The sequence below is a fragment of the Buceros rhinoceros genome, unplaced genomic scaffold (genome assembly GCF_000710305.1).
Source record: "Buceros rhinoceros silvestris isolate BGI_N320 unplaced genomic scaffold, ASM71030v1 scaffold35261, whole genome shotgun sequence".
Lineage (NCBI taxonomy): Eukaryota > Metazoa > Chordata > Aves > Bucerotiformes > Bucerotidae > Buceros > Buceros rhinoceros.
In genome coordinates, this window is record NW_010395579.1 from 6,359 (window position 1) to 19,260 (window position 12,902).

A 12,902-nucleotide genomic window follows, 5' to 3' on the forward strand; every position below is an offset into this window, starting at 1 on the left:
TCCTTCACAAATAAATTGATTCATACTGGAAATATGAATTGGGACCTATCAGCTATTGCAGATCCCTTTTGATTCTTCAGCAAGTCTTTCTTTTTTAGAGCTGGCTGTGTTTCCCATGTATGAGATATCCATGTTAACAATGATTGATTATGGAACACAGGTTTATTACAAAAGGACACTGTGTTTATATTAATAAAAATATTGTTATTTTTGTTTTCTACTCAAGGAAGTTTGGTGCCTCAATGTAGGGTAGGTTAATGTAAATTAAATCGTTTGTATTTAGCTTTCATGTTTGGTTGTGGCTCTGTCTGAAAATAACAGGGGCTGTTTTCTTCAAACATGATTACTAGTTTATATGTTTTCTTACTCAGTTTCTGTCTGGAAAAAATGTTTACTGCTTAAAATCATCCTCAAACTTGAGGGCATTTTTTGCTTTTTGAATAGGAAAAGATTAACCGAATGTAGAAGTCCAGACACTCTAGTGGGATAATATAGGAAATTTCTATAGCTGGACATACTGATAGGCTGAGGACTCAAATCCTCTGAGCAATCTGGCTTTTATGAATGTTTAGGGGAAAAAAGGAAATATATTGCCGGTAAAGAGAAATAAATGTTCTTGCAGGATCCATGACGGCCAAATTCAAAAAAGACATATGTATGGTAAAGTCTCATTTATCATTACAACTGTCTGAGCAGGACAAGTGAAAGCAAAACAAAACCAGGAAATAATGCTTTTCTTATAACAAACAGATTTTGAGGGAAAACCTCAATGAGGAGAGAAAAAGTATTCTGATTCTGACTTCTGCTGAGGAGAACAAGACTTTTGCTAAATAGCTTCATAATGGATTTTAGTGTTAATTCAGAAGGTCTAGTATGAGATAAATCCTTCCGTGGAAGAACCATTGTCCATTATTTGTGCTGATTTATGAGAGAGAGTCAGCTACATTTTAATGATAGCTGGACTAGACTGTAAATGTAGACTAGGACTCACAATATATGAGAAAAGCTTGTTTGTGCTTACTATACTAGATAAACTGTTCCTGGCTTCTTAGGGTGTGCCTATACTTGCTGTCATGCTCCCAATTTTACTCAAGAACTGTGTGATTTGCTCAGTAGGTGCTAGACATGTAAGGGAAAACCTGACGGAATGCATTTTATTTACCTGTTTCTTTCCTCAATGTCATGTATTAACTTTTTTTGTCCTTTGTTTCTCCCATTTATCAAAGGGAAATCTCCTCAAGACCAAAAGCAAATTATAAGAGTGGTGAAAATGATCACCAATAATCCAAGCAGTAACAAATTTAACACTACAGTTTTGTTTTAGTGAGAGGAAAACGCTGGTTGCTGGCTGTCAAAAAATTCTGAGCTGAACTCCATGGGCAGTAGCCTTAAAATCTATTTAATACTTATTTCTTCAGCTAAGCTGTTTCAATCTCCAGTTAATAATAGGCTGTGGGAACAAATCTTAGCTTTTGATATTTACTGGGAAATGTAGCATATTGATTTATGAGTCAAAATGTACTTTGAATAAATTATCATTGCAAATTACAGTTTGTGAAAGTTGTGACTATAACCATAATTACACCTCTGGCACAACTGGAAATCTAGCTTGCAGAATAAATTTGTTTTCATTCAGATTGTATTCCTGACATTTTTAGAAAGGAGTGAATCAAGCCTCATCAACAAAATTTCCTACATCGTTTATTAAAAAGGTCACCTTTGTTTGCTAAACTCACCTAAAACATAAACATTTCTTGAATTAATGAGATGCTATTTTGGTCTGTTACGAGAGTTTCCTATTCAAGTTTACTAAACTGTAGACTCATAAGAACTCACAAGATCTTCTACATTACAGTATGCCTTTAGCTATTTGAATATCCTAAAACTGTTAAAGTTAAAATTGATTCTGCAGGCTGTTAGCAAAAAAAGCAGCCAATAGCCCAAATTAGGCGTGTTACTGTAAATTGGGTGGGGAGAGGTTTAAAGCTCTGACTGGCAAGGGAAGGGTTAAGGACTTTTTTGCTATACCCGTTTCAAATTACAATGAGAAGCCTCTTCTTTCCCAGCAGGGTTGTGCTTACATTAGTCTTTAGATCTCTCTTGAAGAGAGCTGTTATATTTGTGCCTGCTAGAGTTGGAAATAACAGTTAAGAAGCTGAAAAGGGTTGAATGGATTTACAGAAGGTTTTTTTTTGCAAGTAAATTCATGGCAACACATTAATTTGATTAGTACATGCTTTAGAATTACTTTACACTCAAGCGATTCAAAAGATGTTAAAGTTGTCACCAGGCTGCTGGACAAATATGTGTTACATCACCAAGGTACAGATCAAGACAAATCTGTGACTCAGGATTTTATCTTGGGAAGAGCGCAAGGTGTACGAAGAACTCAGAATAACAAGGGAAGATAACTCTGGGAACTACAATGTGTCAGAAGAACAGCTCTTGCTAATACTGCTCCCCACCAAAGACCTGGTTATCTAAGTTTTCTATAGGAATGCCTAGGTCAGCTGACAAAATACTGGTCTTCTGCTCCATAAATGCAGAAAAAACGATAACAGCAGTGGAAAATTGGAAGTCTGAATTTCAGCTTTCTTAGAAATAACTGCAACCTGACACATTCCATAATATTTAAACAGGGTGGGGGGAGAGAAATCACCAAAGATGTTACGTTTAGAGATGACATTGACATGAAGAATAGGTAAATTTTCTTTTTCAGCCACTGGGAAAGCAGACCTCATAGGAACTCAGAACAAGTAGGAGAAAAGATTTTTTTTTAATTTTTTTTTCCTTGTTCTTTTTCTTTTCAAAGATGAACCTAACTGTGCTCAAAGCTTTCGTGGGCTTGCTCTGGAATTGCTGGGTTCTGGTGGGTCACGCACAGGGAAGTTTAGGAGACAATCATGTCCATTCAAGTTTTATTTACAGGAGGCTGCGGAACCATGAGAGAAGGGAGATTCAGAGAGAGATTCTCTCTATTCTGGGTTTACCTCACAGACCCAGACCATTTTCACCAGGAAAGCAGGCTTCTTCTGCACCCCTCTTCATGCTGGACCTGTATAATGCCATGACAAATGAAGAGGATACTGAGGAGCTGGAGTATTCACTAAAGGGATCAATGGCAGGGGAGAGCAGAGGGATACGGAAAGGATACCCTGCCTCTCCGAATGGATATTCGCGGAGAATACAATTATCTCGCATGACCCCCCTGACCACACAGAATCCTCCCTTAGCCAGTCTGCACGACACCAACTTTCTGAGCGATGCTGACATGGTCATGAGCTTTGTCAATTTAGGTACGTGGAAAAACTTTTTGTTTCTGCTCTCTTTGACAGACTGTTAGCCTGATCTTGCAGGGGGCAAACCTCTTGGCTGGACTGTAACCTGCTCTAAACTGGCAGGATTGGGCCCGGACTGCTGTGCCAGGTAAAAGAAAAGTTGTACCGAGGGTAAAGTAGCTACATCGTAGGTGGCCATGGAAAAAGATTTTTCTCACTGTTTATATTAAGTCAGTTTCTATAACTCCCCTCTGCTGGCTTCTGTTTTCTTTCTTTCATTGATGTAATGAAAATTCTAGCCTTAGGCCAACTAACTCTTTTTTTTTTTTAAATCTCAAAAAAATCAAACACTTATGCCTATTGCTCAGTTATTTCCCTCACTGTTTTGCTTAAAGCTCAGACATGAACAAACAGCAGTTGTTAATATTTTAAAGCCTAGAATGTTATGAAAAGGGAAAATTAAGCCATTTAAAAAAGAAGAAAAAGAAAAAATATTTCTTAGATTATTTAGGTGGGTTTTTTCTGTTGGAAAGAGTCAAGAGTTTTATTATCTTTTCAGCTGGATGGCTGGATTTTAAATAAGCTGTTGCTGCTTCTTTGTTATTTTTATTTAATAAGGCTGTGTTTTATTATACCGCCATGGTGCTTTGAGTCTGCAATCGTTCTTATTTTCTGTGTCATACATAAATTAAATAACAAATAGAGTATTAAACACCAGAAACATGCAAGCAAAGAATGCCTTTGAAAATTATATCAATTCAGATACAAAACCTGATAAAACTAAATTATATTTGCTCCTGAGTATAATAAACATGCTTACCAGTTATGTTGTGGTTAAAAAAGCAGTTGCAGATTTCTTTAATAGAAGGCAAATTAAATCTCATTAAGAAAGCTGCAAATAATTCATGAAATGTGCTTACTATATTTATAAGTATTTTAAATGTTGCAGTACTCATAAAGTTAACTAAAAAAATCCTTCTTGTTTGAGCTGAATAGCGAGATTGAATTCAAAACTTGAAATTTTTCCATAAACTGGGTCAAAATCTGCCGAACTCTCGCTTTCCAGGAAAATACTTTTTGTAGAAGCATTTTAAACAATGACACGTGTTCTGAAGTACCTTCAGATTATCAAACATATACTGTACCATTTACGTCTACCAGGTCTTTAATCCTCTCTGCAGGATTAAAAACGTTTCCGAACACTAAAATCCTTAACAACTTGAATTTCTAGGAAAATGACACCCTAGAGTTTAGTTATCGTAATAAGAAAATTACTCATCATTAATTATTTGACAGATAAGAAGGTGTTAAATTCTGAGATCTTTTTCCTTGAGTAACATATGTCCACAACTATAAATAAATTCCCTTGTTGTTCTTACTCCTGAATGAAAAAAAATGAAATCTCTGTTTTTTAAAAATGTGTTCCTCATCCTTAAGAAAGAGTTACATATTATCCGTGTATTAGTTCTAAGTTATCACTGTATGCCTCGATTTACCCAGAGTATCTGGAGTCAGCTGGATTTAAAATGGCAATGCTATAAAGGAAAATAGGAAATGCTCTGATCTCCTAAGCATTAGTCAGGGCTCTGATCCTGTAAAAATTCTCCTTGTGTGTCCTGAGAAATACCCTCAATAAATACGTTGCAGATCATTTCATCAGCAGTCCTGAAGACTATTTACATGGGACCTACTCTTTGATATTTCACAAAACATCTTTGATTTCAAGATGATTTCTTGCAAGGCATGGGTAGAGGTCTTTGAAAGCTCAGTGTCAGATATGTCCTAGCCTGATCCTGCTGCGCTTCCCCAGGCAAAAACCCTCTCTGGAAGAATGCAAGTTTCTTACCTTGACTTGGAGGTTTCTAATATTTGTCCCATTTTGTTGGGAAGCCAGTGTTGCCTTAAGAAAGTAATTTTGAGAAGATAAAGCATATCTTATGATTTTAAACTGTGAAAACTGGGGGTGAGATGCTCTATTTTTCTAGTTATTATGATTAATAGACACGATTAACTTACAAAAAATTATAGTGCAAACACTAGGTTTTGGTTTGCCTTTGTAAAATTAAAACATGTCTCAGCTCTAAGTGAGTCTAAATTGTACTTCACTTTAGATGCCCCTCCATACATGGTGGATATTGTGGTTTATCACACATTCCACCATGTAATAAGAGTAAGAAATATTGATGACCAATATAGATTAGCTTCAACATTTTTATTGAACAATCCTATGTTTCAGTATAATTAACACAAAAATGAAATAAATCATGGAAACAGGTGACCATTTTATATGATTTATGCAGTAGAAGATCGTGACAGATAGGGGCAAGCTCTTTTAATGTGCAATGGGGAAAAATATGCAGCGATAAGTGAATGCTAATGCTGTGCCTTAAAATCAATAAATGCTGATGCAGCACAGTAATAACTGGTTTTAGATTTGAAGCTTCAGTCAACTTGCATCAAATTAATCTGCTCTGGAAATAGTATACACCATGTTCATACTTGCACACCATTAATTACATAAGGTGTAATTATAAAGCTTTATTAATCATCATGATATTTTAGTTTGAAACTTTTGTATATAGCTGTAACCAGTTATAATAACTTTAGACATATATATTAAAAGAAGATATATGTAGCTGAGATGTTGGATAGGAATTTTTAAACATAAGATTGAAAAGAGTGAATAAGATTGAAAAGAGTGAATAAGATTAAAAAGTAAATTAAAAAAATAGACAAGGGCAAATAATTTTATATTAAAGAATAAAAAATGACACATATGCTAATTTTGATAAAAAATCAAACTGTCAGAGTTGCAAATACCTCACTTACAAAAACAAATTTAAAAATTAATCATCAAGGGAACAGCAATTGTAATTCTGTCAAGAAACCAGGGAGAAAAACAAGACTGCATTTAATTCTCCTGAAGTTAAAATTGTAAACACCTGCTCTTTGTACTGGAATTTATACCAGAATTTCTCTCTCTTCCTTTCTTGAAAGATATGACAAGTCAGAGGCTACGTCTTGTCCTGTATTTTGTATAAGACTGTGCGTGCTGGCAGCTCTCCATAAATACTGATGAGTGTAACAGAAGAGTTAACTGGGGTTGGTCCAGCAGTCAAAGAATAAATCCTCCACTAAATGCACTGGGGTTTTCGGAGATCCGATCATATCACCTACAAGTTCAGGACTTTGTTTTCCTCACTGGGTGTTTTTTTATCATGTTGTTGTATTTTATTGTATTGTTACAAAGCCCTGACTATTTAGAGTTCTGGCATCTTTTTTTTTGGCTGGTCTCCCATAACGACATATATAGGATACCCATTCCTCAGAAAACAAACAAATAATACTCATGTAGTCCTACTCACTTTTCTGCTCACTCAAAATTTAGTTAGGCAAGGACTTTGTTAAGATAAATGTTAGTGCTCCCACTCCTCACCTTTCACCAAAAGAGGGAGATTTAATAAAAATATGTACATGACTGAGGCTTGGAGAAACAGCAGCACTTTTGTAAACTACATTTAAAAAATGCAAGGACTGAGTTTTCCATTAGAATCAAAGTGATCATTATATCCACTGCACTTAAGTGTTCCTTCTCACACGATTCAAATAGTCTATAGTTTCATTTGTTTACAACACATCTGTAATTTTTTTCTCTAAACTGATTGTGGCTTTTGCTAAGCAACTCTGTTTTATTTCTTCATATTTTCCTATGAATTCATATGAACTTTCTATAAGATAGGGGAAAAATATATACAAGTTTTGTGGGTTTTTTGGTTATGTTTTCTTTCTTAGCATATAAAATTAATTTCAAAAACTCACTCAAATATGAAGATGAATATAAAATTTGTGACCCTGACTTACACGTGCTAATTTAAAGGAAGATATAACATTATAGAGATTTTTAAAGTAACTGTTACACCCCAGAAAGACAACTTTTCTTCTTCACGCACAATGTGGTTCTGCAATCTTTATCATAATTCTCAAACTACATGTGTTGTGATCAGTTCTTAAATGATGCTGAAATAAAAAGAAATTTTGTGTGATTGAGGCATCGAGGACTGTTCATATTTCTCCAGCTTCTCTACCCCAACTTTGTGTACTGTCTTGAAGATTATGTTCTTTAAACCTGAATTACTAAGTAAATGCATAAATTCACAAGATTTACAGCCCATTGTGCTCATCGGAGAATGCTCACGTGGCAGAGAACGACTTTTATACAACTGCTTTGAGAAACCTACAGTACATGAATCCACACTGAATACCAGTACAAATATATTTTTGTTACATGTGAAAAAGAAAGGATTCCTAACTGCAATTAGACCTTAAGCATATATAGTAGCTAGTTTCTTAAATGAAACTAATTCAGTTTCTACAGCCTTCCACTCACAGCTGACATATCATCAGCGAGGGATATGGAATGCTAAGCTATAAATTCCAGGAGCTGTGGAAGGGGAACAAGGTTTGAAGGATACAACGCAAAAAGGCTTCAAGATCATTAACTTCTCTTCTCAAAGCTTAGGAATGAGCTTGCTTTCTTTCCTTTCTTCTTTTCTTTTCTTTCCTTTCCTTTCTTCTTTCCTTTCCTTCCTTCCTTCCTTTCCTTCCTTCCTTCCTTCCTTCCTTCCTTTCTTTCTTTCTTTCTTTCTTTCTTTCTCTTTCTTTCTCTTTCTTTCTTTCTTTCTCTTTCTTTCTTTCTTTCTCTTTCTTTCTTTCTTTCTTTCTTTCTTTCTTTCTTTCTTTCTTTCTTTCTTTCTCTTTCTTTCTTTCTTTCTCTTTCTTTCTTTCTTTCTCTTTCTTTCTTTCTTTCTTCCTTCCTTTTCTTTCTTTCTTTCTTTCTTTCTTTCTTTCTTTCTTTCTTTCTTTCTTTCTTTCTTTCTTTTCCAGTGGACTTCAGATATTGCTGTCTTAATTTTAACCTTACAGGAATTTCCTTGGCTGCGGTACAGTTTTAGTTCTTAAAATGCAGGCTCCTAATGAAAATATTGACACAGCCTTAACTGAAGTGATGGAAATAGTGCTATTATCTTGCCTTGAATAGAGGGATGCTATTACAGAGATAAAACTTTTAAAATAACAAACAGATCCCATGTCTTTATTTGTGGAGTTGGATCAATACTAAGAAAAAATGAGAAAACATTTGTCAAGATTTTTGAATGGCAATCCAAAGTCAGTAAGATGGTATTTTTCACACTTTTACGTAAAACTTAGAACAAATTAGATCAAGTGGATCTCATTTAATCTTCATCCAATGTAGACCTCACTGGCATCTTGAAATCCTAAGATTTTTTTCTCTTAATAAGTGCACCCAATCAGTGAGCTGAACTAATTTATTGTGACCTAGATAGGCAATACAAGCATTAGACATAACTATTAATGATGAAATAATTTTTCCATGGTCCAATTAAATAATAAGACGGCTTTTTGCAAAATAGGTTATTTATTTCTAGAACAAAAGGACTTTACCCATAGGATGACAATTCCCTAAAAATGCTCGCTCAATCTTTACAATTCATTAGGTAGTTTTAACCAATTTTTGAGCGATGACAGAGCAGCTTGTTAGGGATTGTTTTTGATTTTGAGCAAGAAATATTCTCCATATTACTTTATGGAATTACACTACATTTGTTGTTTTATATTGAAATATTTTATATTTCCTTTGAAATCTCTCATGTTACATGAACCTTATGAACTATATAGCTCTACCTCAGAATAGGTTTGTGTGAGATCCATAAATATCATCTAACAAAATAATGTTTTTATAACTGTCAATTAATTTTTTTGCCAAAGTTAACACTTTAAATCCAAGTAAATTATTGTATCTACTCAGCCAAAAAAATGTCAAGCTCTCCATTAAATGGGGTATAAAACTGTCTGACTTTCCTTGCCGACAGATTTGAAAGAAATTGCAGATAACTCAAGAGAAACTGATTTAGCAGATGGTTAGACGTGCATGGTGAAAAGATACATATATGGATGGATATATATAAATATGTATTATTGTTAATATTTTTCCCATTGGGAAGAATGGCTGACCGAGTTCCGCTTCGTCTTTAGAAAGCTCTCCTTTCCAGACTAAACACAGACTTTGGGTGGGGTTATGGAGATTGTATGTGTTGTACAGTACATATTTTCCCAAGAAAACACAATATTGGAGTGACTCTGGCTAGCCATGAAAGAGAAAGAGGGAGGCTTGTGGAGACGCCTCAGTGCAGAGGATATTAGGGGAGGAATCTGCCTGCCATGGAATGGATGGAGGGCCTCTTGGTTCTCTTCCTAAACCCTGGGTTATTTGCTTAAATAATAGGACAACTTTGGCACATACATGATCCCCGACACTTATCGCTGCTGTTATTATTTTCTCTGAATGTCAAATTATGCAAAAAATTTTACCATGGCTACCTGCCTACTTACTGCCTGAGTTATGGAGGTAATTACGACAGGGGAAGCTCCCTTTTCTTCTCTTTTTAGCCATGGCAGTTCCTTTCAGCTTGCTTTCATAGGCCCCCAAACTAATAGAGTTTTGCAGAAAATTGATTGATTACAGTCTGATCATTCTAGGTGTCATCTGGTGTTTCCACGTAGCTGAGAATGAACAGTTTATGAAGTGCCAATTGCAGCCTCCAGCTAAAGAAAGGCTCCCCGGGGCTTCAGGAGAGCTCTGGCTGCTACCAGACTTTATAATTATTTCCCACACTTTCCCCCATCGTCTCCTGCTTGTCCTTTCCTGTGTCTCTAACCCCCACCGTCTAGGCAGGGTCACTGAACTTTAATTTTATGTTGGTGGCATTTGGCTGCAGAAGGGATTAAAGGCTGAGAAACGGTGAGACTAGGCGACAGCGCAGGATACAGAGAGGCAAGGAATGAGAACAGACATGAGAGAAAAATGACAAAGCACTGACCAAGCCTTAGAGGGAGGACAGCCCTCTTCTCAGTAGGCAACGGCCAATGTGTGGGGCTGGACACAGACCTGCTGGGCATGGGAAAGATTCACAACAGAGAAACAGCCTCTGCAGGAACTGGTATTACTCGGAGAATTAGTCCTGCTCCTCTGAGCCTCACGTGGAGAGTGATGTTGTAGCACTGAGAGCATTTCCCATGCAAGTTGAGTCCCAAAAGAAGAGGGAAGTTCACCATGTTAGGGAGAAAAAGATGCGTGCAGTCAGAGAAAGGGCAAAGAACATGATAAAGATAGATAATGTGCAAATGAAAGAGAAAATTAGTGCAGGTATGGGTTTCTTCTCCTCGTAAGCCTTTCAGGTGAAGGGAGCAGTTTTCTTCTCAATCCCTCAATACTTTAAACTCCTTTGGCGCTTGGGTTCCCAGCAAAATTTTTCATCCTTGCAAAATAAAATGCAGCTCCCCCCACCCTTCAGTATGTGTGTGCAGGGAGTATACAGACAGTCTACTAACATTTGCAGCCATAAATAGTATGTAAGCCAGCTTTTAAAAACCACAGGTTAAAGGACGAGGGCTGCCATGACTCACACAGAGAGGTTGAGATCAGAGGAGCAGCTAAAAGGGGTCGGGAGAAACAATGAATCCCCTTGTTCTGAGTCATATTTATGAGTGCTCCATTGCACCTAAAGTTCATATTTTATTGCCTAGGACATGGGGTTTCCCCATTTGCTCATCTCTTAAAATAACACCCCTGGTTAAAATTTCCTATAAAACACAGGAATACTACAACAGGCAGAACTTGTCAACCCTGACAACTACATTATTTAAGTTTGTGGGTGGGGTGTACCAAGCAGAAGCTGGTTTGTGTTTGGCACTGAATTATGAATTTGTTTCTATACAAAAAAATTACTGTAAAACAAGTAGAAAAGAAGAGGTCTTACAGCTCAGCTGTCCACTCTGAAACTTTCCACTGTTATTGAGAGATGAAAGGTGAATCTGAATGTTTCATTCCCAACCCTTTTTAAGCAACGGCTCTGGTGCAATAGATTGAGAACTTGGCTTTATCGACTGCTGTTATACAACTTAGCAGCATGTGTGGTACCTTGCCAGAACATGGCTTTACTTTTTTTCCCCACTATAATTCAGGACAAGGGGAGACAACGATTATTAATGAGTCAGAGCCTAGAAAACTAATCAGGACAGTTAGTGCTGGTGCATTATATATATCCATAGCTGACAAACAGAGGCTTTGAAGAAGCAAAACTCCACCTAACTATATTCTAGGAGGAGAACCAGGAAGAATTTGAATAGATGAAATTGCTGTTAGGTTTATCTTTATCTGACTTAGCAATATTACCCATTTAGCCTCCATGAGAACCTAAGGTTCTTTTCCAACCTCAATGATTCTGTGATTCAATTCCTTTGTAGACTGTGTCTATTAAATGAAATTATTGTTGCTCTAATTCTTGTGTATTTGATTGTAGTCAAATGAAGCTGTATTCATATTATCTGGAAAATCTGTACTCAAAATCCAGAGTAATTATCAATATTAATAAGAATTTATCTAGGCATATCCTTTTTTTTTAAAAAGGGGGAGGGAAATATAGGTGGGGTATTCAACTATAAGGTACTGGAAAATAATTTCAAAAAGATACTGTGTTTCACTTTCATGATATGGATGGCATGAGTTTTGGAGGTAGAGGTGTTAAATTCTGTCCTGTCAAACCGAGACTGCAGAAGAAGAAAGAGGAGAGTCCCTGAATAGTTTATGAGTTTGATTTTGGAGCAGCGGGTGAATGGCATGTGATGGCACCTGGTGCTTGCAGCCATGGGATTCTAGTGGTATGGGTAGCAAAAATGTTAGCTGAAAAATCAAAAGAATGGGTGAACAGTAATGTGATGACAAAGGTATGGCAGCAAGGGTAAGTGCAGCACACAACCCCATGACAACTGTAGTCTGTGGCGATTTATGATGGCTGAGATCCAGCAGGAACCTAGCTTTGGGAAGGTTGTTCCCAAGGTTTCCTCAGCTGGGGTATCTGTCAGAAACTACAAGTCATAACACGCTAATGATCCCAAAGGTTAACCTGCTACTCTTGACCAGGTTAGCTTTCAGCCTTGTACGTGAAATGTGTGCGAGTGTTTTGCAGTGAGTCTGTCCCAGTCCCAGCCTACCCTAAACCTGAAAGCCGAAGAGTGAAATGTCTGAGTAGCCAAATAGGAAAACCTGAAAAGCCTCAGATAGAGAATGAAAACAGTGTGCCTCTGTTTTCCAGTCCATGAGGATGGAAAATACTTCTGTGTTCATTTTCACTTCTGTGCACTCTCGTTCTTTGACCTCGCAGAGTACTGGGGTAGCTTTCCTCTTGTGAAGCCTCTTTTTACTCCAGCTGTGCACTCTGTAAAATACCTCACTGCTAAGAGCCTCGCAAGACCTTGCATTTCCTCATGGTGATCTCAAGTGTTAATATAGAAAAAAGCTCTTACATAAAGGCAGCAAGTCTATTTCCTGTACTTAAAAAGTTTTACAAAATAATGAAAAAGAAAAAGAATCACTGGAATTAAAGCACCCAAACTGATACTTGAGATCTGGTGCAATGGAGAAAGGACATGTGCCTAGTTTAGCTCCTGTTCTCAGAATATAGATTTGTGCATCTGTGAGGATGTGTGCATGCTTATCAGTCTGTGTGCATGGGTTTGTGTGTGTAATACCGAAAGCATGTAAAT

General features: G+C 36.7%; 1 protein-coding gene across 1 annotated transcript; it reads left to right on the plus strand.

Annotated features, from left to right (window-relative positions):
* Window positions 1–2,812: 2,812 nt before the first annotated feature.
* Window positions 2,813–3,296, plus strand: LOC104501732 (bone morphogenetic protein 5-like; the record flags this gene model as incomplete). The annotated part of the gene is made up of 1 exon (XM_010145589.1): window positions 2,813–3,296. A coding segment is annotated over exon 1 (484 nt), but the record flags the coding sequence as incomplete, so codon positions are not given.
* Window positions 3,297–12,902: the final 9,606 nt, after the last annotated feature.